At 43.2% G+C, this 25,934-nt stretch overlaps 5 protein-coding genes across 5 annotated transcripts; 1 reads left to right on the top strand and 4 right to left on the bottom strand.

The window, feature by feature from the left end:
• The first annotated feature begins 69 nt into the window (after positions 1-69).
• Positions 70-9,058, top strand: dlst (dihydrolipoamide S-succinyltransferase). Its single transcript, XM_058615123.1, has 15 exons — positions 70-232; positions 1,042-1,075; positions 1,166-1,205; positions 1,975-2,036; positions 2,132-2,206; positions 2,318-2,373; positions 3,275-3,383; positions 4,444-4,605; positions 4,776-4,861; positions 4,962-5,059; positions 6,281-6,411; positions 6,767-6,840; positions 6,947-7,030; positions 7,155-7,322; positions 8,421-9,058. Exons 1-15 carry the CDS (start codon positions 170-172, stop codon positions 8,553-8,555), a joined length of 1,377 nt encoding a protein of 458 aa, XP_058471106.1. The 5' UTR covers positions 70-169; the 3' UTR covers positions 8,556-9,058.
• A 52-nt stretch (positions 9,059-9,110) lies between these two features.
• rps6kl1 (ribosomal protein S6 kinase-like 1) lies at positions 9,111-14,994 on the bottom strand. Its single transcript, XM_058615121.1, is given in 12 exon segments — positions 9,111-9,692; positions 9,797-9,892; positions 9,992-10,074; positions 10,197-10,286; positions 10,368-11,817; positions 11,820-11,987; positions 12,252-12,299; positions 13,038-13,130; positions 13,201-13,325; positions 13,640-13,813; positions 14,002-14,212; positions 14,696-14,994. Coding segments are annotated over 10 exon segments (2,400 nt in total). The 5' UTR covers positions 13,776-13,813; positions 14,002-14,212; positions 14,696-14,994; the 3' UTR covers positions 9,111-9,581.
• Positions 14,995-15,807: 813 nt separating this feature from the next.
• LOC131444896 (olfactomedin-4-like) lies at positions 15,808-17,718 on the bottom strand. The gene is made up of 5 exons (XM_058615599.1): positions 17,610-17,718; positions 17,344-17,511; positions 17,037-17,249; positions 16,794-16,935; positions 15,808-16,713 (listed from the first exon to the last, which is right to left on the bottom strand). Exons 1-5 carry the CDS (start codon positions 17,664-17,666, stop codon positions 15,920-15,922), a joined length of 1,374 nt encoding a protein of 457 aa, XP_058471582.1. The 5' UTR covers positions 17,667-17,718; the 3' UTR covers positions 15,808-15,919.
• Positions 17,719-19,576: 1,858 nt separating this feature from the next.
• Positions 19,577-21,504, bottom strand: olfm4.1 (olfactomedin 4, tandem duplicate 1). The gene is made up of 5 exons (XM_058615587.1): positions 21,431-21,504; positions 21,171-21,344; positions 20,872-21,084; positions 20,653-20,800; positions 19,577-20,576 (listed from the first exon to the last, which is right to left on the bottom strand). The coding sequence occupies exons 1-5, from the start codon at positions 21,482-21,484 to the stop codon at positions 19,726-19,728; spliced, it is 1,440 nt and encodes a 479-aa protein (XP_058471570.1). The 5' UTR covers positions 21,485-21,504; the 3' UTR covers positions 19,577-19,725.
• Positions 21,505-21,873: 369 nt separating this feature from the next.
• On the bottom strand, positions 21,874-25,214 carry LOC131445047 (leucine-rich repeat-containing protein 74A). The gene is made up of 13 exons (XM_058615825.1): positions 25,075-25,214; positions 24,826-25,001; positions 24,630-24,737; positions 24,437-24,530; positions 24,269-24,318; positions 24,107-24,188; positions 23,935-24,020; positions 23,661-23,855; positions 23,476-23,571; positions 23,216-23,359; positions 22,941-23,045; positions 22,650-22,735; positions 21,874-22,494 (listed from the first exon to the last, which is right to left on the bottom strand). Exons 1-13 carry the CDS (start codon positions 25,184-25,186, stop codon positions 21,894-21,896), a joined length of 1,935 nt encoding a protein of 644 aa, XP_058471808.1. The 5' UTR covers positions 25,187-25,214; the 3' UTR covers positions 21,874-21,893.
• Between the last annotated feature and the right edge of the window lie 720 nt (positions 25,215-25,934).

The following is a 25,934-nucleotide window of genomic DNA, read 5'->3' as shown; positions in this document are numbered from 1 at the left end:
AGTGAAGGGTCAGAGTGGACGACAGAGAGCACTCCCCCCCCTCTCCTCCCCCTCCACCAGGAGCACTTGGTTTTTCCCATACCACTTCCTCGGTGCTTGCGCGGTATGTCAATCGTGTCGGTGTGACCGAAGTTCCCTCCCGCGGACAGGCTGCCGTTACACAGCCACCATGTTGTCCCATTCCCGGTGTCTCACCAGGAATTTTGGCCGCTCCCTCTCTGCCATCCGCCAGGTAGGCAACACGCAGGGAATAAGCAAGATAAACGCGTGAATGCACGGTTCCTGTTAGCGTTAGCATTAGCCGCTTTAGCCTGCTCGCCACCGTAGGCCGCGGACAGGGACATTGAAAGCCAAGGACAGGAGGACACTTCTGCTTCATGAGCCCCCTGCAGTAGCGTGTATTCATGTTGTAAAGCTCCACGCTCCGTATTAGCGTTGTCTCGTGTTTCTTACCTTTTAATATTAAATGTAGAAAGACCACCGCTGCGTATTCATACGAGTTATGTCAAAGTTATTCAGCAATATTGAGACTGCTAGCTAGCACATGCTACCCATACTAGGCTAAGTGTAGAGAGGTACATTAGCAAACTGCCTGTAACTGACATGCTGAGGTCACACTGTGGTTTATGAAAGAAACCCACACCCTGCTTAGCACATTTTATATGAAACTGTTATGTTCGTTCTCAAATGTTTGATAATCAGTGTAAATACTAAAGTGGCTCATTAAGACTGAGTGCAGCTATTACATTAGATGCACATATACATTAATATACTATATTTAATATATAATATCTATCTATTATGAATGACTGTCAAATTAGAAGTTCATTAATCTCTTAAATATTTGTACATAACATGTATTTTGTATTTGCTGGTTTGTTTGTTCTGTAAAACTTATTGACTGTGTTAAAGGTCATTGTCCAGCATGTTGAATTGATCCGACTGCTATTCCACGAATGTACAATCACATCTTTTAATGTTATTTATTTACCTTGTCATTATCTTGATGGTGACATGATTGTGGTTGTATATTTTTCACAGGGGAATAATGTGTTAGCTCGTCGGGCCACGACAGGTATGTGTGTTTACTTGTAAATCATGAAGTCTTTGTATAATCCCTCTGCTAGATGTTAAATGCAGGCTACTCTTATCCTTTCTCCAACAGCTCTGTCAGCTAGCCCTTCTGTCACTTTGAACAACACTGTGTAAGTACACAAAATGAATGAATTTTTGAAGACCGATGGAAAATAATATAAGTGCGTGTTATGCATGAGTCGGTCTGACATTGTACGACAATCTTTAGTGAACCGTCACTCCGGTTATACCAGTACAAATGTGAAAAAAGCTTGTGCTGGTCGGTCCATACAACTAGAAAGAAAAACAAGAAATGGAGGCATATTAAAGACAGAATTGAGAATATAAGTTAAGTGAAGAAAAGTATATAAAGAGATAATAAAATAAAATGGTAATACATACACTATATACAATACAGATATGGTGTAGTTTTTAGTATTATGCATTAGTGTTTCGGCATATTGTGCCTAATGAAACATTGCACATTGTGGTGGGCTGTCCTGGGTGTTATTTTTTTAGCTTTCTTATGACCCCGGCTGGGGGCTCGTGTTACTCTCCACTACATACAACTTGAGTGAGTCATAAAAAACGGCTCATACCTAAGGCACAGAATGAGAAGACACTTAGGTGATTTTGCTACTTTTCATTACCGCGATATATCTTGAAATCAGTAATCAGTCCATGCCGATTCACGATACTGGTATAGTGAATGAGTTAAGTTTTGATGTCCACATGCACATTTTCCCGTTGTCAGTATCTCCTTTTGCCATTAAGCTATCACCTCAAAATTGTCCCCCAAACGCCAGATGCACAACCAAATTTATAGCATTATTGAATGATTTCTTGTCAAATGTGTTTTTATTTTTTGCCCCTGTATTTATTTATCTATTCATTCACCAGAAAATCTGATCCCCGGTCCAGCATCTTCCAAATCCAGTACTTCAGGACGTCTGTAGCCTACAGTATGTTTTATCCTTTATACACTTGAGATGATGGTGCAGAAAAATAATTTGAGTGGAGAAAAAAAAACATCTCCTGTTACTGTGTTTATCTCCAGGAGATGAACTTGTCACAGTCAATACCCCTGCATTTGCCGAGTCTGTCACAGAAGGGGATGTAAGGTGGGAGAAAGGTAACTCTATTTTATTTAGAATTGTCCACCAGTTGCTTCTGATGCAGAAGAGCAGTCAAACTCGACAGAAGGTGTACACTGGAATGCTAAAACTATTTTATGTCCCTACAGCTGTTGGGGACTCTGTCTCGGAGGATGAGGTGGTGTGTGAAATAGAGACAGATAAGGTAAAATCAATAATAAATGTTTCATACCGCATTCCGATGGTTCCAAGACATCATTGAAAGCGTATACATGTCTATTTAAGGCGTTGCCTTTCAGATAAATAGATTACATTTCTGTTATGAACTGCTGTTGAATTTCTTGATCAACCTGTTTGAGGTCTGTTTGCACCAGTTCATTATTTTTATGCTCAATGTTTTTTCACTTGATGAATGCCGTTGTTTAAAGTTGTTGAACACATCCAGACATAAATGCCACAAAAAAGAATCACCTTTTTTTCTTTTTTTTTTCAATTAAAAAAAAAAAAAGGTTAAAATCTGAACTGTACTTTGTTGCAATGGTATGACATTGAGGATGTCTTGTGACTAGTTAGAATAGCAACAGTTAACAAGTATAATAGGCCTAATGTACAACCATATTATGTTTGTCCTTGTTTCACCTTGACAGGCTTATTAACTACCATTTAGGCTACCAATGAGCCTTTTACCAGTCCCAATCCACTCAGACATCATTATTGAGATATTCTTACTATCAGTCTAATTAAACTAGTCTATGTGGTTGTTTCCTTATTCGGCACATGCAGTTACATGATGTCCTCTATTGATGAATTTATAAAACCCCTGTGCCAGGCAACCATTTTTGTTAGCCTCTCGTTTGCTTCAGTAGTTAATGTCACTTTGAGGCATTCAGGGAATTGTTCCTGAAATAGTTTTATTTAAAAAAAAAGGTTTTGAATGGGATGTTGTAGAAGGTGTGGGTACTCTGTTTACTCATTCTGTGGTTTGTTTCTCATATAAGGGCTGGGTAATATAGACGAAAAATTATATCCTGTTATGTTTTGCCTGGTACTTTAACCTTTTTTGTTTTAATTTGATCTAAAAAGAAATGTCTTTTCCCTGCCATTAGACCTCAGTGCAGGTTCCCTCTCCTGCTTCTGGTGTGATCGAGGAGCTTTTGATCCCTGATGGAGGCAAAGTTGAGGGAGGAACTCCTCTTTTCAAGCTTAGGAAAGGAGGTTTGTGATACTGGAGTTATACTGTAAATTAGGGGTGGAGTGATTCATTAAAAAATTTGCTTTGTTCAGTACACCTGTCACGGTTCATGACAGCGCAACGTCTGACTCACACTGCATGTTTCACAGCTGTGTTTTCAGTTCAACACCCTTGTTAACGTATGAGAGTGTTCACAGTAATCAGAAGCTGTATGTGTAGGAAATGAAAGCTTCAACTACAGGAAAACTATATTAAACAGGTGAAGGGTGACCCCCTCCCCTCTCTCTCTCTCTCTCTCTCCCCCCCTCTCCTTCCTCCCTCCCTCCCTCCCTCTCCCTCCAAGGAGGCAGGTGAGGCTGAGGTTTGAGAAGGAGCGTGACCAACGATCCCATTTGTTTAATAAAGGAGAACATGTTTATGTTTATACCTAACTGCCACCAAACGGATGGCAGTTAGACAGAGTATTCGTTTACAATAATCATGCAAAATCAACAGGGAAGTGCTGGGAATGTTTGCATCGCAGGTGCGCTCTCTGTTCTATCCCTTTCAGTCTCTCTAAGACTACAAACAACCACTAAAAACAAGTGGGAGAATATAAGAAAACAAACCGCTTTTAACAGGCAGTCTAAGTCTGTTTCAGATTTAAAACAACAAGCTGTGCCGTCATGCGCACTCATACACACGCATACAGACACCCCATAATTGGTCATTTTGGGAGACGGATGAGTGACACGCAGCAGAGAAACAGCCAGTGTGAACACCCACACAGGAGCTTAAAGTAGCCTTGACACACTCTTGTGGGGCGTGAAGTGTTGAGTGCGGAAAAACCTATTCTTTTAAGTAAGATTAGACACCGAATACGTGTTTATATTCTTACCTAGAAGGTAAAATGGTTCTTTAAATGCAGCGATGTTTCATAATCTCACTTCAACGTTAATTTAATGTTGTTACAACGATGCCCCGTTCTTTTTCGTGAACCGTTCCACCCCGACTGTGAATCGAACAATGTAAAGATGGAATACTTGAATAAAAGATGTATTATAAAGCCTGTGCAGTCATAACCTTTCGTCTCTGTGTCAAAAGCTGTTGCTCCCAAAGCTGCGGCAGCACCAAAAGCCGAAGCCCCTGCAGCCCCGCCGCCACCACCTTCTGCTGCCCCTCCTCCCCCCTCAGCTGTGGGCCCCATTCCCACCACTATGCCCCCTGTGCCACCTGTGCCAGCACATGCTATGGACACCAAACCAGGTTAGCTTTCATCAGACAGACTGCCTGTGTCATGTGAGAAGTGTTTTGCTTGACATCTGTGCTCTTGACCTCAAGCTTACATGATTAATCATCGTTCTGCAGACAGTGGTCGCCATCAGTTCTGCTTAACTGACATATAGAGACACTAACTCTTAATGTCTTTTTCATAGTTTCAGCCATCAAGCCCACAGCTGCTCCTGTGGCACCAGTGGCCCAAGCAGAGGGAGGAGCTAAAGGTGCCAGGACAGAGAGCAGGGTAAAGTGCACAAATCACCACAACCCCTAAATATTATATTTAGGTAGAAATTGTACTTTTTATTTAAAATTTCAACGTTTTTTTTTTTAATGATTTTTAGGTTAAGATGAACCGCATGAGACTAAGAATTGCCCAGAGGCTGAAGGAAGCTCAAAACACCTGTGCGATGTTGACAACATTTAATGAGGTCGACATGAGGTAGGAAATTCTAAATTTTGTTGACCTACATTATTAAGCCCTCTTTGATGCCTTACACTTTTAAGTGTAGGGCATCAAATTTGTTCTTTCACTGATGGATGTGTTTTGTGTTTTTTAATCTGTGTATTCTCACTCAGTGCCACTGCAGTGTAAATATGCACTATGTATGCTGTAGGTATATCAATGTCAAAACCAGAACAACACAAGTTGTTATTATAGATCGGGATGTGGCCAAGAGGAAAAGCTTTTTGAAACCCAATATCCTCTTAAACGCTGGAATGTAAATATTTGGTCGTAATGCCATCTAAAACGAAGATAAGAATTGTTAAAATGGGTTTTATTAATTTACAAGGAAATGTTATTGTCTGCACTTGCCCCCTGTGCTGAAGAGGACACTTTGAGGATTTCTTTTCCCCTGCAAATGTGTGGTGTCAGCTTTCAGCTATTCAGGGTTTTCTGTGTATCCTAATTGGATTGACATTGACGGTCTGGAGGAAGACTTCCCAGGCTAGGGCTCATCTGGAGCCGAAGGAGCTAGTCAGAGCAGGAGGCCCGAGCATCTGCAGGGGCCCACAGAGACCTGCGCTCTGAGTGGAAGAGCAGCCTCAACTGATATGGGCTTTTATGACAGCCCAATAAGATTTACAGGCCCTAGAAAGTGAAGATTTTTATCGCTTCTTCTCTCCTTTCTCGGAGAGTCTGTGTCTTGGGAGTGGCTAATTATGTTAGGGGAGAAATCCTAGAGCTTCAACAGGGTTAGAGACAGGAAAACAAACAATTAAAAAGGGAGATACAAGAGAAAAATGAGCAACGGTGAAACGATTAGCAGGCCAATTTCAGCGGCTTTAATTCAAAAAGGATACAGACATGATAGTGTACATGATTTTGTCAGATTTGTGACCTCGGTTACAGTTTTCACAGTAATGGTATCTGATTAATGATTCTAGTATTACCAGTTAGAGCCGTTGGTCATGCACTTTCTATACAGCAACTAATCAGTATAATCAGTACATAAATAAATAAATACAATCATTTAGTATGTTGAGGATTTAAGTCACTTTTAGAAAAAAACAAACCAACAGTTCCCATCAGTAGCACACTTATCCATCGGTGGGTAGTGAATCTGCAAACCCACAAACCTATCTCGCGTGTGCCTTAAAACCAACATGTGGCTTGATCTGTGCATTTTCTTTTATTATTTTTTTTCCATTTCCCCCGTAGCAACATCTCAGAGATGAGGAAGTCTTACAAAGATGCCTTCCTGAAAAAACACAACGTCAAGTTGGGCTTCATGTCTGCGTTTGTGAAGGCTGCTGCCTTCGCTCTGTCTGATCAGCCCGCCGTCAACGCTGGTATGGATCACTACTTCGTCGTGTCGTGTCTTTGGCGCGACTTTCTGCAAGTGTGTGCACCGAAGAAAAAGATTGAAGTTTCAGTATCTCTTGCTGCTTTAACCGCAAAACCAACAGTATTAGATGTACTGCTCTCAGACCAACATGACCTACTTGCAGATACCTCAATGAAGCAGAGGTGGTCTGTACCTCTGGCTTAAAAGCAAGCTAAAATCTAAAATAGGCTCTTGGTTTCATGTTCTGTTGCCCCCTTGCATGCTGTAGAAATGGTACATGAGATCAGGAAACCTTTTTTAAAATTAGCTAGTATTTTATCAGTATGCAATGTTTTATGTTTGTCGTGTGTGTGTTTCAGTCATTGATGACACAACCAAAGAGATAGTGTACAGGGACTACGTTGACATCAGTGTGGCTGTGGCAACGCCAAAGGTGAGACAAATGGATTATACTGTAACACTGAGTGTAAGTGCTTGATGGCCCACTCGAGTCTAATGTGAGGAGCAGAAAACTCAACGTCACGTGACTTCTCTCTCAGGGTCTGGTGGTTCCTGTAATCCGAAACGTGGAGGGAATGAATTTTACAGACATTGAGAAAACCATCAATATGTTGGGAGAAAAGGTAACTTCTTTTTTTTTTTTTTTTTTTTTCTTTCTTTAATATGTTTGTCAAATGTTCTTATTTGATTGTTTCTTTTATTACGTGATCAATAATAATTATGAGCGCATGTGTTTTATTTTCCCAGGCTCGTAAGAACGAGCTGGCTGTCGAGGACATGGACGGAGGAACCTTCACCATAAGCAACGGCGGCGTGTTTGGGTCCATGTTTGGCACGCCCATCATCAACCCACCGCAGTCTGCTATTTTAGGCATGCATGGCATCTTTGACAGGCCTGTTGCAATCGGTGGCAAGGTTGGTTTTCCTTCAACGTACAGAATCACACGCACACACACTCAAAAAAAAGGTTTATGAATTCCTCAATTAGCAAATCACAAAGGCTGCAATTAAATATTATTTATTATATTAATATATATTAATATTATTTTCATTATAGATTAATCTGGGTTTTTTTCACAATTAATCGCATAATCGTTTGGTCCATAAAATGTCAGAAAAAAAAATGTTCATCAGTGTTTGGTGATTTCTTTGTAACATGGGGCAAAGAAACCAGAAAATATTCACATTTAAAAAGCTGAAACGACCCGAAATCTTGTTTTAATCATGACAAAAGCTTTAGCAATCGATTAATCGAGTAATTGCTTCAGCTCTAATTCCATTTTGATGGTATCTTGTGCGGCAATGCGTCATATTGTTTTAAATCTTAACACAGAACATACTGAATTAACACCGTCTATTTCCGAATGAATTGAGATTGAAGTGAGGAAAAAATGTAAATAATATATTTTACCCAAATAGTTTAGTGGAGAAGTGGAGAAAATAGAGTAAATAAAAACATCGGTGGATCTAAAAGTGGTTCAGTTGATACATGTAATTTATAATGTATAAAGGACAAACGCAGATTAATGATTAGATTTACAGTCTATTTTGTATATGGTTGCAGCATCTGCACAATCAAGGTCTGAAAATATTAAGGAGTCATATGCCTTTAATTACTACTGCCACCTATAAAGCATATTAGAACACACATTTTATTTTAATTAACCTTTATGTTACCAGATAAAAGACCCATTGAGATCAAGACCTCAATCACATCGGTGAAATAAATGCTTTTCTTCCCCCATTTGGGTCCAAACACGGGGAGCAGACGGGTACAAAATGTGATTGGAACGTAAGGCATAAAGCCAAATGTGAAGATGGTGGGAAAGTACTGCAATCAGGAGTAGATTATGACTAGAACTGACTGTTTTCATTCGTTTATGCCTTCTCTCAGTCACATCATTCAGCATTTCTATCAAATGAAAGCTTGGTTTTCTGATCGTTTTTGTCGTCCCGATGCTGAGCTTTTTTTCTTGTTGCTCAAATCTCCTCGATTTCTTCCCCCGTGTCCAGGTGGAGATCCGTCCCATGATGTACGTCGCCCTGACGTACGACCACCGTCTCATCGACGGCAGAGAGGCCGTCCTTTTCCTGCGCAAGATCAAGTCGGTGGTGGAGGATCCCAGGGTGCTGCTCCTCGACGTGTGAGAGCCCCCCCCCCCCCCCCCCAGTGAACTCCAGGCCCCCACCAAACAAAACCGCCCCGCACCGGCACCAGTGGCTCTACTCACTCGACGAACATTAACCGTAACTGTAGATGATATGTTGTTGTTTTGGTTAAATAGAAGAAGAGAAAAAAACAGTTGGGGTGTGCAATGGACATTTTGTCAGACTGATTAAAGTGTTGGTGCTGTTTGTGGAGGAATTTCAGGGTCTGGGGCTTCAAGATCAAAAAAAAAAGAGGATATTATATAACTTATGTGCACCATATGTCATTTTCTACATACAACTACTATGAATGGCAAATAGAGTTCACAGTGCCCGTCATTGTATGATTTGGCTGAGAGGAGAACAATGAGCACATATTGGGGGGGAAACACTTCTAAAATGTCTGAGGTGATCAAATTTGTCGAGAGGAAAATTTAATGCTGTACAAGAAAAGACTATTTAAGAGAAACAGAGTTTTAAACAATAAAAACTGCATTACTCAACTGAAGGCATCGCCTTTGATTATTTCTCATGCGTCCCGTCCTTCACAACGTGGATGTTTACTGATTAAATCCAACGGAAGGGATTTCTCTTCACCAGATTTCAGTGGGTAGCTTTTGGAGAGACGTGTTCATGATTATGACATGTATCCTTAATCCTCTGTCTCCGTCCTCTTCAGAAACACAACATCTGTCAATAATGACCGGGTATACGAAGGAATACAAACACTCCTATTGCAGAATGTACTTGTTTTATTACAATATTAAATGTCAGGCAGTCCTACGTTTTGGAATTGCCAGAATTTCGGGTTAGGTGGCGTCAGTTTTCATGCAGTGTCACTTAATTTGAATTGATGATTTAAAAAAAAAAAAAAAACTGAATTGAAACCCCTTAAATAGCACAAGTGTTTTGGGAGTTTCTTTTCCTCAGTTTTGTTTTCCTTGGGAATCGCTTGCTGCATCCCGTCCGGCCACACACGGATGCTAAATTGGGGCGTGGGAGAGCGTCCACCCTTTTAGCAAAGTGCTAGCAGCTTAGAGCTTTCCAAGAGATGCTGCTGAAGAAGGGATGGCACTTAATGTCACTCACACCTCCACCACCAGAACCCAACCGATAGCCAGCATCGAACTGAAGCAGCTGGAGCGGGATAATGGGAAGAGGAGAAAAGACATTTTTAGTTATGTGTGTTTATTGCAATCGCACAGATCAAACACAAGTGTCTTGTGGGCGTTTGACCTAACCTCGGTGAGCAGAGATGCAGCCGCGGTGCTCAGGTGGTCGGGGATGAGCAGCTGAGTGTGAGAGTGGATTCCTGCCGGGTGGAGCTGCCACAGTGGCTGAGAGATGCAGTGAGCAGAGTGTGAGAGAAGCCAATTCTGCCAACACAGCGACACAATCACAGACGTTGCTTGGTTCTCGTCGTGTTTCTTGCTTACCATTCCTGTGAGGAGTTCAAACAGCATGGCTCCGAGACTCCACCAGTCACAGGCCTCTGTAACCCTGGACACGCCACCGATTTCTGTCAACAAACAAACTCAGTTTTTCTCTTTATTCCCATCTGTTGTGCAGCACTAGAGTGGACAGACTACATCTCGCCACTAGAGGGCAGGACATGAGCTTACAACAAAGCTTCAGATTTACCTGGAGCACAGTACATCTGTTCCACGGCTTTGGAGCAAATCTCTGACTGGACCTCGCTCCACTGGCCGATAAATGTCAAACACACCTTTCCTGGAAGAACAATGTTGGACCTAAATCAAGAGTGTTGCACCTTTCCCTCGTGACAGTGTGAGAGTGAATCGACAGACTCACCGTTGCTGGTGAGCAGAACATTTCTGGGGTTGAGATCACGGCACAGGATGCCTTGCTGGTGCAGACTCTCCAAGGCCAACAGGATCTGTGCCCCCCAGACACGCACCTCTGCCTCTGGAAGCCCCCAGCAAGTCTGTGGGGTCCGACCCCTAAGCTGGGAAGACTTGTTAGAGAGCTGAGGCAGGTGACACCAGCCGTCCACCTCAATAATCTGGTCTTCTCTCTGCCCGACTGATTCCACAGATTTAAGCAAACCGTCGTTACTGGATGGGGCTCCAAGAGGACCAGAGGAAAACCAGCCCAGAAATGATCCCTCTTTTGCAGGCGCCACTTTCTCTTTAGGACTCAATTCATAGGCTTCCTCTGCACCTTCTCCGGCCTCACCGAGACACGTCTCCCCTCCGCACTCCACTCCGGACAGGGTCAGAGGCATCTCTGAAGACGTGATCTGGTTCCCTGTGTTGCTGTGGTAGAGTGAGGTAGAGCAAGGCCAGGAGCTTTCTGAGGTGTGCTCAGAAAACACCGCTCGGTCCGTGCTCCTGATGATGACCATACCGTTCCGTTCCTCCACGGTGGGACTGCTGTGGTCGTGTACCGAGCCCGTAACCGCGTCTGCAGAGTAACCACTTAAAACAGATCCCTGGTTCGAGCCGTTGGTTTCCCATGATGCCCTACCACGGATCTGGGTTTGGCAATGGAGAGGAAGATGCAAGATAGCAGGGGAAGAACTCAAACCATTATTTTCACCCTTTCCCGTTTTTATAAATGAGGTCTGATTGGTGTGAGGTGCAGTCTGTCCTGGCGTGTCAGTCACTGCATAGGGGTTTATTTTCTCGCAGGTCTGTGCTTGGTCTGCAGCTTTCCATGCCACCTCAAACTCGGAGCTGCACTCAAGCAGTCCCATCGCAAGTTTCTTGCGGTGGACCTCTGACATGACGTCGAGAGCTTGACTGACACGAGCACAGGACAGAGGAAGAGCGGGCTTTTCCTGAGTTTCACTAGAGTGCAAGCACAAACTAGGGGCTGGTGGATGGATGCGAGTGTCGGCCTGCTTCCTCGGCACGCCGGAATGCAAACTCAATCGATCGAGCTTGCTGTAAAGTGATGCTGCAGAGCGAGTCTTCTGCAGACAGCCCGTCTCCTCGATGTACGAGTGAGTGCCACAGCTCTCCACGCGCTGCTGAGTCTCATCCCAGGAAGTGGGGAAGTCCGTATCGGGGCTTTCGTCGCCTAATTTCTCAGGAATGCCCACCGTGCCTCCTTTGGTGTTGTGCTGGTAGTCTGTGCTGATGGTGGGAGAGGTGTAGCTGGTCTTCAGCTTGATGCTGTGCTGGCCGGAGGTGAAGCATTCGGGGTGTTCCTGGGCCTTCTCGTTCCGTAGCTTGTGCAGCTTCGAGAAGAGCCTCCCACCTACGACGACGGGGTTTAGAAATGTGCGACTCTTGAAATGCTTATGTTTGCAAAGAAAACCTCGGTGAACTTCTCACCTTTGACGTGCTCGAGATGCAGGTACACAGCATCCTCGCTGACGTAGTATCTTAACAGCTTAACCATGTATGGCACGCCCTGAGGAATGATGGTTGGCTGATCCCTGCTCTCCCAGCTCGACTTGACCAGACTCTGCAAGAATAGAGAGATGCACGACAGCTTGGATTGGCCCCCTTTAGAGATCAGTGTCTTTCTGTTAGCGTTTCTCTCTAGTGGCTGAAACCTGAGTTGCAGCAGCGCTGGCTAAAGTGAGTCAGATCAATGCTGGCTGATACTCAGGGAGACAGGATGGAGAGGGCTCCCATCAGCTGTCTCACCACAGAACTCAACAACACGGCTTTGCAGCCAAATGAACATCCCCCAGTGGCCGTCTATGGAGGAAGAATGAATACTCACCTTTACAACAAATGTCTCCTTATTCACCATACTTTGGACAATCAGGACCTTGGATGGGATAAAAAAAAACAATAATAATTGTAGTTATAAAGCAGATACATGTAATTACTACAGTATATCTTGCTATAGACAGTTAAAGCTGTAGTACGTAACTTTAAGAAACAAAATAAAGTCCATTACATTTAAACAATAGTCAGCATTTTACGACATAACTGATGACGGAAATGCAGAAGAATAACAGCTACACTTGTTAAAAGTCTGATATTAGCTGGACTGAGACAATAATTCGGTTTTCTTAATGTCATGTAAACACGACCGCCTCGGACTGGACTATGAATTGCATTATCCGCGTATGTTAGTTCGACTAAAACTAGCCTGATTTTAGTCAAACTAACATACCTGGATAATGCGATTCATAGTCCAGTCCGAATTGGACTGGAGTCAAAATTGGCGTTCTTCACACGCATCAAAATTTCCTCCCTGGTTTTTGACGACGTAAAAACAGCTAGTGGACTTGCTTGAGTTAAGTTTAGTTAAGGTGGTTTGAGTTAGGTTTGAAAAACCCATGAAAAGTTTCCTCCTAATCCTCATAGTCCTGATTCATGCACACTTCCTCTTCCTCTGTGTGTCACAAAGCTGCAGCAGGAGAAGACGTCACACACCGCTCGTTTCTGAGCTTTAGATTGAGAAACTATTTAAGAAAAAAAAAAACCTCATTCGACACTAGCTGTGTTTTTGTGACAGAAGTTACACACTGGAGCTTTAGTAAGTCAACGTCAGTCTCACCTTATCAGTCACGCCGATCACCTTACACATCTCCAGATCCTCCATGGGTGAACTCAGGTGTCTGATTGGACGGAATCTCAGGCTGCTGTAACCCTGGCAACGAAAGCAATGCAAGAATGAATGAATGGGAGTCATTTTAGAATGACTGTGGTGATTGTCTTACCCCTAAATGAGAGCTCCCTTTCCCCAAGTTGTCCTGCAGATGTGTGATGAAGATTTCTTCGGCTCGCTTCAGATACTGGGTTGTCTTCCTCTTCACGGCTTCTCTGCGCTCCTTGTTGGGGTCCACTGTGAGACAGTGTCAAGCACGTCAAAGAACTGAGATACAATAGACCTCACACACAAAAACCCTTTTGGCCTTTGATCCAGGATAAGGAGCAGTAACAGCTCTTATTGACACTGTGAGCGAGGAAAAACTGTCTAACCAGCAAAAAAAAACCTCTGTGCTTAATCTTTGGTTTGTGACTTCCTGTTTTTATATTTGTCCACATTCCTATCACATGTCTTTTGCAAACACACCCATTTTCAAATTCCCCATTCTGTGTCACACACACACACACGCTGCCATTAAAACAAACCAAAGCACTGACCACTTCACTTACACTGAACCCCATTCAGCAGTAAGTCCACGCCGTTCTTGTAGTAGCTGAAGGCGGCCTCGTAGTCCTCATTGACCTCGCTGTCCAGTGCCATGCGGATCTGCTTGGCCGCCTCCACCAGGTAGTCTCTCTTTGCCATGGCTGCCTTGTTTTGAACCTGCCAAGGTCCAGCTGGGCCTGAGCACGGGATTTTTCAGGGTCAATCGATCAATCTTGGCCGATACTGTACATCAGTTGTGTTCAATTATTCAAAAGAAAGTGACTCGTATGATTTTATAAGTGAATAAGTGAAAGGTTTCCGCTGCTGTTGAGTGTGTAAAAGGCTATTTACAGTAAGATCTTCAGTGTTAAAGCTGGGCACTCACCTTTGTTCCCTGGTCTTATCAACAACAGGACACATCTCTGTCTCTCGTCACCGGGCTCAGTGTGTCCCCAGGAAATCCACGGTGTATGCGTTGGAGGCGGCGCATGATCATCTGGGCCGGTGGAAACAAAGAGTTAACCTCCAGACCTCCACAGGAAGTGACTACAAGCTTGCGTACTATTTTCTGATGAATGGAAAGAAAAGAAGCACAGCTGCGCAACGTCCAAGACGAGAGATAGAGAGAGAGAAAGCATGCATATCTGAGGTTAATTATTCGTGTCATGTGTCACTGTGGCATGAGTAGAACCTGCAGAACGTGTCAGAAAACATGACATGACACTCCCACTGTGTTTGTCCAATAATATGTGCTTACAGAGGGACATGTATGATACACTGACATGGTCTCTGAGACATCCACCCCTTACCCACTGTCATACAAAACCAAATTGTGTTAAATAGAGCATTCCTCTACCATTTATTTATCCACAACACACACACACACACACACACATACACACCCCAGTCTGGTTACAGACATGGAGGCGACAGCATCTCAGGACTGTTGTGAAGAGCCATCTTCCAGCATCCTCCATTTTTTCCCCCTTACAGCATGCACCATGCATAGGAAGAAACCACACACACCAAAACCGATGTATAAACGGCACAGAAAACACACACAGTTAAAGAGACGGTACCTGATGTGAGGCGATCATGCCCTGGACCCTCCGCCCGGCAGCAGCAGCAGCAGCAGCAGCAGCAACATCAGCAGCAGCAGCAGCAGCAGCAGCAGAAGTCCATGTCTACAGCAGCCTCAATACTCACATCCCAGGAAAAGGAGAGGAGGAGAAAGCCTCTGATTGGCTGAGCGTGATGTCACTTCAGAGCACCATTTCACTCACTGCGCCCTCCCTTATCCTGAGAGATGCTGCCTCCTTTAAAGAGACAGTGCTGTTTTTGTGTGTGTGTGTGTGCACTCACACAGACCCAAGGCCCCCTTTTTCCAACCCTGATCTTGCACTCCTAAAATTGACAGCGTTCAGGTTTTATTTGTTGTTGACCGTTGACACATCCCACACACACAAAAAGATTGAGTTATAATTATGTCTGATGTCATCCAACCACCCCTGAAGCCGTAATGTTGGCACTCAGTACCAGATGGAGCCAAGCTCCAACCACAGCACAAAGGAGAGTAAACCCCACCCCAAGGGAGGGCCGGCTTACATGAAGGGGGGAGGGAGCTACAGTGTGGAGTAAGGGGAGGGTGGAGTTGTGTTTCTGATGCTGCAACCTTACCCTGAAAGCAGGGGCTCTGATTTGTCTGAATTTCGCTTCCCTACCCTCATTCTTAAATGTTGAAATTGAAATTCAAATTGAAACAGAAGAAGCGTGACACTGAATTGAACGCAAGTCAAGACACAAGAGATTCATTCTTTTGCACAGTAGCCATTGTAGTACATGTGGAGCCTCTGCTCAGTGCAGGTTTTTACAAACTTCTGAATGGGCACACTTGTGTATTTCTCCTCCATAGTGTCAGTGTGTTGAGATCTCTGGGTGTGGTGGTACAAGCTGTAAAAAGCACAACCTATCTCTTCTTTATCACGTGTCCCTGTTGAGAAAAAGACTAAGAATTTCAAATTTCCTCCACCTTTTGTACTTGATTTTATATCCCGTTGTTTCTATGGCGTCCAACCTTTTCCATATATAAACAGTGACAGTGATATGAAAACGAAAGGTTTTATTAGTCGTCATATTGGGTCGAACACAGTCTTTCATATTTCCATGAATAAACACACGGAGAGAACATGCATTTGAATGCTTCAGTTTGATTTTATTCAGGAAAAAAAGAAATGGAAGGAGCTTTTGTGACAAAGCAGATCAGTCGTATCAATCACAATACGGGCGATCGCGACAGGGAGGAGTTAAACTCTGTTAAACTTCACGTTGTAGGCCACATAGTAGCCGTTGTTGTACATGTAGAGCTTCTGATCAATGGGGTTGTAGTCCAGGCTGCTGTATTGCTCCTGGAACTTGTTGAACTGGATGTTAAGGAGTTTCTCCTGCTTTGTCTTGGTGTCGTAGGCGTAATAGATCTCCTCTGTGTTCAGATCTACTGACCGGGTGACATACATGACTCCACAGGCCATGAAAGCGTTGCCCGCCAACTGCTTGTAGGCGCCAGTGTTCCACTCCTCCGTGATGCCAAATGAGTGTTCATCTACCTTTGCGAGGACTATTTTACCCATGCTAGCGTGTGACGCATACATCACCCACAAGCCGTTTTCGTCCGCTGCAAAGTCGATATTTTGATTTTCTGAGTATCTGTACGAGAACGCCGTACTGGCAGCTGCAATGACTCTGTAATCGTATTTTCCAGTCGTCAGATTCAGCTTGGTCATACTGAAGGGTGAGTTGTGCTGGTAATATATGGCGTGGCCGCGAAGAATGTAATTGTCACCGGTACCGACCCACTCGGATGGCAGGTCATAATGTTTGAAAAGATTTCTCAGAATCAGCTTTTCATAGCTAGTGTACAAATAGAGGTCATACACATGGGGAGCGCTGTATGCACCAAAGAAGTGCAGGGACTCGTAGCCACGATTGGGTTTGGAGTCTCTTCCCCAGACCCCATAAACATAACTGCTACTCAGATGACCATTTAGTTGAACCACTGTTGGTTTGCTGACGCTTATGATTCCTGTGTGATTGCAGTTGCCTGAAAAAAAACCCAAAATAAAGCATAAATGACTGGCATTGTAAACACATTATCTTCGGCCTTCTGATTTGCTGCCTTACCGATATCGGGATTGCTGAACTCTTGCTCCTTCTGGCAATCCTGCAGCTTCTTCTGCAGCTTAGCAAACTCAATGCGGATCACTTGAAGGTTGCTCTTGTCATACGTCTCCAGTTGGTTCACGATGAGCGTCATGTTTCGAATCTGGAAATAAACACGTTGGTCAAAGAGAAATCCAGTATCATGACGACGAAGAACTACTATGAAGTGGAGGTTCAAAAACAGGGTTGTTGGGTTTTTTTCACCTCAGTATACAGACTGTCGAACAACGGCGAGGAGGAGTTGAGGGAGAATTTGAGCTGCGACACCAGAGCCTCGAACTCTCTGAGCTCAATCCTGAGCAGCTCAAAGTCCAGTTTGATGTAGTCGTCAGCATTGGTCTGGAGCATGACCACACGAACAGTCAGGTTCTTCAGTTCTTCCAAATAGATCTCCACTTTACCCTGATAGCTCACCAACTACAAAAAAAAACAACATAAGCCGTAATGATGACGTTTTTAACCGTGACATATGTTTGCAGTCATCAGTCTAATTGTCAGACTTATACTGCACCTTGTTCTTTTGTATGTTCACTTCCACCATCATGTCCATGTTGACTTCTTGCATGTGCTGAACTCGGTCAGCAGGGAACGTGGTGTCGGGCAAATACACTTGACAAACACACTGGCCCGAGTCGCCCACTGATGCAGTCACATTGCCGGACTCCCAATCCTCCACTGGCTGCAAACAAAATCCCACCATAATTAAAGTTAGTTGTAATAAATATCCTTAGATATCATCACGTTTATTCACATGAGAGGGAAGCAAAAGTCACTTACAATCCAGGCCAAAGCAGGACTCAGGACGGGAAGGAGCAGCAGTAGAAGCGGCGGCATTGTGTGTCGGTTTATCTCTCGAGTGTCTCCTCGGACGCTCAGGCTGAGGGATTTTAAAGACAGCGCTTATCAGATCATGGCATGACACCTTCTCTCTTCCCACAGTTATTATGTGAGCTCAACATGTGTGCATGTTTGCACACCCTCACTTTGGGCTATGAAGAACCCAACACCCAAGATCTGATGTGGACAACGGGTGTGGATGAGAAAAATGCCATGTGCGGCGAATGTTAGCAACACCTTGTTAAGTTTATAAGAGGAAGAAGTCATAAAATTCAATGATTGACACTGTATTGCGCAAGATCTTATCTTAGCTACATTTTCAGTGTCTCTCTGTCAGAGACACTGTTCTTTTCTCTTTCTCTACCTCACCTCCCTCTTGTCTTTTCTCTCCTCTGTCCCCCATTTTTCCTTTCCCCCCAACCTGACTTGGCAGATGGCTGCACATCTTTGAGTCTGGTTCTGTAAGAAATGTCTTCTTCTGTTTTTTTTCTCTCCACTGATGCCTTGTGCTTGCTCATTGTGTGAACTCCGGGTTCTCCAGCTTCCTCCCACAGTCCAAAAACATGCAATATGGGGATTAGGTAAATTGCACACTCTTGACCGTAGGTGAGAGAGTGGATGAATGGATGAATGGATGGATGAATTGAACCCATTAAATATAGAGCAGATAAGAGGTCAGTTCCCATTATCATTATCATTATTATTAATATTTTTAATTAGGTTTTTTTGTATCGCTTTATAATCCAAGTGGCTAACTAGCATTCTCTTGTATGTGTGACTGGGTTGGGTGCATTTTCAAAGCAAGGCTCATAAGATACAAAAACACCTACATTTCCTGGATGATGATGCGAAAGACACAAAACATCGCTGATATAACAGTCATGACCTGTACTACCAAATATAACATTTGTGAATGTAAATGAAACTGTTCTTTAAGTGATATTTTTGATTTTTTTTAAGACAGCCTTAACACTGCAGACATCTTTTGAGGTGACTTCACTTCCTCCCCACCTGTGTTGATCATCTGCCCGCCCTCATTACCTGCATCTGTGTCTTGTTAACCCTCCTCCCCTTGTGTATTTAAGCAGTGTGTTTCAGTTGGTCTGTTTCTCCACCAGTTCTGCCTTGTATCTGTTTTCGAATGCGTGACTAAGTTTTGTTGATTACGTCAGAGTTTTATTGAATATCTCTGCTCAGAGCACTCAGACTTCTCTGTGTACTGACCTTATCAAAACGACTTGTGAACTTATCCTGCTCTTGAGTTTTTTATCTGAGCCTTTGTAACATTGATTTCCTTGTGTTACCTTTAAAAAAATTTAGTGCACGCATCACATTGTTTTGTTTTCTCTTTTTAGCGGATTGTAATTGTACATAAATATAGGTATACCCTTTGAAGATGTATATAAGTGTGACTGAAAGATGGCACACAGTGATACACAGAAACAGCTAAATAGAATTCAGTCATCTTTAATTTCTAAACTACTGTTTTGCTACTATGACACAAAATGTGTGAAATATTGCAGCTACATTATGACCAAAGATTGGAACACTATGCGATTATCTTTGAGATGACTATGTCTGGTTTATTTGTTTTTTGTTTGGGTTTTTTAAAAAACAATTTAAAATCACTAAGAAAGCAAAACTTAAAAGACATATTTATTTCTAGAAATTCAGGATCAAGACTGAATGGCTTTTGCTGTTGTATAAACTGTGACTAAAAATGCTTATTTAATTAAAATAAACCCCGTTATCCCACTGTAATGAAATGTACAAGTCAAGTAAATAGAAAATGGGCCTTTTAAGTTTCATTTTTCAGCTATATATAAAATCCATATTACACCATGTGTGTACTATCATGAGTAATTGCCAAAAAATACATCCATAAATGAACAACATGACACACCGGATACTTTTGTAATGCTTGAGATCATTTATTAGCAGAAAGGAAGAAAAATGATGCAGTATGTGAATTACAAGAAGAAAATGGACACACACATTTATCAGTTCCCTTTATAAGGAATAAGGTAGAATATTTCAGCAAATCACAAGTAAGGATTTACGACTTTGACAATGACACATTGCCATGGGCCAGTGGTGGCTCCACTGTGGCTTGAGTTGTGTGGTTAAACCACAGATGATAGCTGACGTAGTAGCCCTCATTGAACATGTAGAGCTTCTGGTCAGTGGGATTGTAGTCCAGGTTGGAGTACTGATCCCGAAACCTCTCGAAATACACATTCATGTCGCTTCCCTGCTTAGTCTTAGTGTCATACTTGTAGAAGATTTCTTCAGTGCGGATATCGAGCGTCTTGACTACATACAGAACACCACAGACCATGAAGGCGTTTTTCACTGCTGGTTTGTATACACTCGTCTGCCATTCCTCCTCAATCCCAAAAGAAGCCTCATTGATTTTTGCGATGGCCATTTTACCACCGGTCTGGTCCGTGGCATACGTCACCCACAGGCCGGTCTCATCGGCAGCAAAGTCGAAGTTTTGATTTGGGGAGTTAATGTAGGAGAATCTGCTGCTCGCACGAGGAATCACCCTGGACTCGTATTTCATGGTAGTGAAATTCAGTTTAGCCAACCCGAACGGGCTGTTAATCTGATAATACAGGGTGTTGTCTCGTACGATGAAATTGTTCCCCGTACCTCTCCAGTTTTGTGGTAAGGTATGATGCTGGAAGGTGCTTCTTAAAATCAAATTATGGTAGTTAGTGTAAAAGTAAATGTCAGACAACACTGCACTGCTTTGTCCTGAGTAAAAGTACATAGACTCTCTGTTAGGAATAGGCTTCGAATCTTTCCCCCAGCCTCCAAATTTGTGGCTACTGGAGAGATGAGCATTCAGTTGGCTCACAATGGGCTTGCTGACTTTGATAAGACCAGTGTGAGCACAGGAACCTGCAGAGAAAGAGACACAAAAATGAGCAACTCAAGCCCCAGGAGGCGTTGTTCTTGCATCTGTGCATAAACCCACCAATGTTGGGGTTGAAGATTTCCTGGTGGCGCCTCTCGCACTCCTCCAGTTCCAGCTGCACCTTGATGTATTTCCGGCGGGTCAGCAGAACCACGTTCTTGTCATAGGTCACCTCCAGCCTACTCAACGTCACCTCCATTGCTGTGATCTGAACGATAACAAAGGTTTTTTTCAGCATTTAGTCTGTTGATGTCAGCGAGACCCATCCTCCGTACTTACCTCTACGCGCAGAGACTCAAAGATGGTGGTGGAGCTTGTGATAGAAAGTTGAAACTCTATGATCAGAGCCTCCACTTGCTTAATCTTCACCTTCACCTCCTCGATGTGTGCATCAGTGTAGTCATCAGGGTTCTTCTCCATTATCTCAACCTCTGCTGTCAACTCTACTATTTTCTGTGCATATGCTGTCAGTTTGAACTCATAGTCTTCCAGCTGGAATCAAGTCGGGGGGGGAAGAAGACGAATCATTATCTTGTCACTAATGGGTCATCATTCACTGTGCATGTATGTCAGAATACCTTGGCGATCTCCAGCTCCAGTCTGTGGCTGATCTCCACAGCTGTCTGCTCTATCTCCTCCAGGTCCCTGATAGGAAAGGTTGAAGTGGGGAGGAAGGCATCACAGGTACATCTGTCCCCACTTCCACCTCCTGTGTCATTCCTCACACCCCCCTCACTCCAGAGGCCGGCTTGCTGTGGAAAAAAGGATTAAGTACATCTTCTGATCTCTAATTTTGGTTAGTTTCAGAGGATATTCTTTCAAGTCACGGCTTACGTACCCCCCAGGCCGGTGTGGAGCTCAGCAATGCAAAGAAACACAGAGCGCCGATCATTGTGGTGCGGTGCTTTTGACTCCGACAGGCACATTTGTGGGGTTTATATAATCAGGTTCAACATTGGGCAAGACGCAGCACCTGTCCTAGTTCACAGCATTGTTATTTGAGACGTATGTTATCACAGATCTGATGTTTAACAAGGGTTTGTTGACTACACTTATATTTGGGTGTGCATCACAACTGACAGAGTTCCCAAGTGTTATGAGCTGAGATGTCTTGTGTTTGCAGATGATCTATGTGCGTGAGACACTGACTAAATCAAATATTGATTCACAGGTGACTCATTTCTTGATTTCATTTCATTTATGGAAACTGACGACGAAATACAACATCAAAATCAGTCTTTATTTGTTGCGTGTGGATAACAAAGATGCCAGGGTGTGAATTATAACATTCCATATATTATTTACATTTGCGTGGGATTCTTTGAGCCCTTTTCCACTGGTTTCTTAGTTTTCTTTTTCTTCACTTTCCTGGTTTTAGTGACCTCAGGCTGCTTGGCATTGAGAGCAGGCCTGGACTGGGTCAGGTGGTTCGCCGTGGGGGTCAACTTGCTGTGGCTCATCTCCGGATCAGAGCGTATACCCTGAGCAGAGATGGACTTGCCCCGCGCAGAGTTTAGAGAGTCATCCAGCAGGTTGGGTTGGGAGTAGGAATGCATTGCCAGGGAACTGGTGGGATAGTAAGACGCAGTGCCGCCTACCATGGGCAGGTGGACATGCTCATTGCTCAGGTTAGTGACAGAATAACGACTGCTGTTGGACATAAGAATGTGGTGCCATGAACTGAGGGGGGTGGCAGAAAAGTGCTGCGGGCCACTCGAGTCGTCTTTGGCCGCACCAGGAGAAATGACCATGGAACCATGAGGTGTTACAGCCTCCACAGCCTTCTGGAAGGTCTTCAGGATACGGTCGCTCTTCTGCTTCTCTTTCTTCTGACGGGACTCGACCTTCCTTAGCTGCCGACGGTGATCTCTCATCATCTGTTTCCTTGTATCTGCCAATCCCCTGCACATCATAAAAACCATGGGAAATGTCTCTTTCTCTATCTCTGTGCCATTTACAAGATCTGCACATGTTCTTAACTAAGCTGGGAACATCATTGTTTGATCATATCCACACCCGTGGATATGATCAAACAACAGCATACAGTATGTACTCACCTGTAGTCTACCATCCCTGTCCTGTCACGATCGAGTCTCTGAATCAGCTCCTCAATCTGGTATCGATCCAGAGGAATGCTCGATTGCTGCCACAGTTTTACACAACAAACAGAGAAAGAGACAAGTCACAAAGTTTGTACTTACATAAGTGAGTTATTGTGCCTCACTCGTTGATTATATTGATTCGTTACATCCTTTGTGACGGACATGATATAATGAATGAATAAGTTTGGACCAGTGCTCATCATCAGAGGACTGAAATCCCTCAGTTCAGAGATAAGTAAATCAGACCTGCACTGCCTTCCTAAAGTCAGCGACAGGGACTCGCATGGTGCCGTCTTTGTCAATGTTCCGGAAGAAATCCCACAAACGCAGCTTGTGCTGATCCAGATAATCCTTTTGGAGATGATGGAGAATGCATTTTTTTTAAAACGTAGGAAGAAAATGCAGCCATTTGATAGTTTTCCTGAACTATTGTGTGAGTAAAATCCTTGATAGACAACTGTGAGATCATGTATGAAAGAAGATGATTTCAGATTTGAAGTCAGTCTCAGAGGGTGACTCGCCTGGATGACCTTCATTGGGTCGACACGTTTTGGCGGCTTCTTCGCAATGGAGCCCCCGACCCCTCCGTACTGCACATCCAGACCTGGATGCTCCTGACACGTCACCTCCAGCAGCTGCACAAAGTTCTCATTTACCAGCACATTCTGCTTGGGAAAAAACAGAACAATGACATTTGATTAACACAAAACTTCCAAATGTGTTAAATGCATGTCAGGAATGTTAGAGCAGGATGGAAGACGGTGCCACAGCAGTCACTCACACACATGTTTATTTCCTCCAAGGCAGTTTTAGGTGTGTTCTTCACCACTTTAACCAAGGCCAGTGCTCCCTCTACTGTTATAGAATTATATGCCAGCTGCAGGAGAATCAAATAAAGCATTTGCTTCAAACTGCAGCAACACTGTTTTCACATGCGTTGGATCCATTCAAACGTCGTCCTCTCACCATGAGAGCTCGGAGCGTGTCGTTGAACTCGAGACCTCTGCACAACATGCTGACTCCCTCGTCAGTGATGCGGTTGTTGTTGAGGTTGAGGTGAACCAGAGTGTTGTTGAATTTCAGGGCCTCTCCCATGGCCAGGGCGCCCTCGTTCCCAAAGCCATTCCAAGATAAGTCGAGGTGTTTTAACATCACATTCACCTAACGATGGGGAAATAAATGCAATCAAACGTTGCATATGAAGTTCATGAGTAAAATTCATTTCTTATCAAGAACATACTTTGAGTCCTGCACATAGAGCTACAGCTCCTTTCATTCTAAGATGATTCCAGCTCAGGTCCAGCACCTCCAGAGCTTCATTGTTCGCTGTAGGAAGGAAAGATAAAACACTGATGAAGTAAAGCAATACACTAGATTTATGAAAACATTAATGTTGGTGAATTATTCTGTACCCAACATTTGTCCCAAATGTTCCCCTCCTTTTCCACAAAATTCATTGTGGCTCAGGTCAAGCTCCTTTATTCTGGAATTGCTCTAAATGAAACAAAATATTATTATTACTATTATTTTAAGCAAATGTGGATTGTTTCTATTTCTATTCTCTATGAACTTACGGAGAAGGACTCTGCAAAATATTTAGCATCATCGTCCGTAAATCCATTACCTGTTGGGAAAAATATGATTTTAAAGTAAACACGATCACAGATGATTATAATAATCTTATTACTGTTGTGGACTCACTGTGTTTCATCCTCCTAATATCATGTCAAATGCACGTTTACCGGAAAGTTTGATTGATTTTAAGGAAATGTTGCCCAGCAACATTTTAGCCACATGCTCAGCTCCTGCAGACTGCAGATTGTTGGTGGACAAATCCTGGACATGAAACAGATACAGAGATGCTGTAAACTGTACCATGGAAGTCATCTGAAAAACATGTGTGCCCTCTACTGGTGAGTTTGCAGTCCTACATACCAGGTGCTGAATGGTGAAATTGGCCCTCAACATTTCCACAAGGTATTTGGTCCCTTCAGCTTGAATGTGGTTGTTTGCCAGCTCCAGATTGTTGATATTCATGTCATTCTGAATACAAAGAGCTTATGAGAAATGTAAAAAAATAATAAAACCAGCAAATAATTTACTCAGTAGGAGGCTTGCATTTCAAACTTACCACCAAAGCAATGGCAAGTGCCTTGCATCCCAAAGGTCCCAGTCCATGGTGGGTGAGGCTCATGGTTGTCGAGTCAAGGTTTCGTATAAAGTAGGAGACCGGTACCACACCCACAAGCCTGCAGGCCTGCAAGTACACTTCAGCTACAGATGCGTCCATCGTGCCCTCGTCTTCCTCTGAAAACAAAACATTCATAATGTATTTCACTATTTTTTTTTTTTTTTTTGAGCATTATCAAGACCTACTTACCATCAGACTCCAAGTCTGTGTCAAACGTGTCCTCCTCTCTTTGGGCTTGTCTTGGGGAAGGAGGACAGTCATCGTCTTTTAGGCAGAGAGACTCAAAAGATATTGTGGACATTGCAGTCAGCCGTCAGAGTATGTGGCTTGTGTCTTCTGGTATGGGTTAGTGCTGTGTAATGAAATAGGCCTGTGGTGTCCAGCAGGTAACTCTACTCCCCAGGTAACATGTCATGTGTAGTGCAATTAATAATTCATGCCTGAGTGTGGCTACAATCCTCTGATTTTTATACAAATGTAGTGTATTAAAGAAAATGAGGCGAAAACATCACATATGAAGGAATGGAATGTTTTTGGAAAGGCTCAACTACAGGGCTGCAACAAAAAGTTATTTTCTATATCGATGTGTATGGCCTGATTTTATTTATTCAAGCTGCAACTTTAACATTTAAGAATCTGAAAACATCAATATAGGCTTTTGGCAGTGATCGTTTGTAGTTTCTTTCTTGTGTGCTGGATTTGTTTCCCCTCCTCCTCCTCCTCCTCCTCTGTACAAACATCAGTCTTGGAGAGTGCATGAAGCATATATAGAAGATATACAAGACAAACATATCGAATTTATACAAGATAAATGAATAAATATAGAATAAAAAAAGAGAGAAAATAAATATAATGTTCATTAACTGGACAACTGAGGGAGTGATTTCTGCTTCTGAATAAAACATTTTGCAGTTAGGATAGTAAAGTTACTTCCGGCATTCAAGATCATTGTCTTGTGGAATAACACTGCAACAAACAACATTTTTGAAAAATGTGAGATTATGAAAAGAAATTTACAGAATAAAAAAGTAATTATTCTAAATCTGTCT

Source organism: Solea solea, chromosome 18 (genome assembly GCF_958295425.1).
Source record: "Solea solea chromosome 18, fSolSol10.1, whole genome shotgun sequence".
NCBI lineage: Eukaryota > Metazoa > Chordata > Actinopteri > Pleuronectiformes > Soleidae > Solea > Solea solea.
This window is presented reverse-complemented; position numbering and strand designations above follow the sequence as displayed.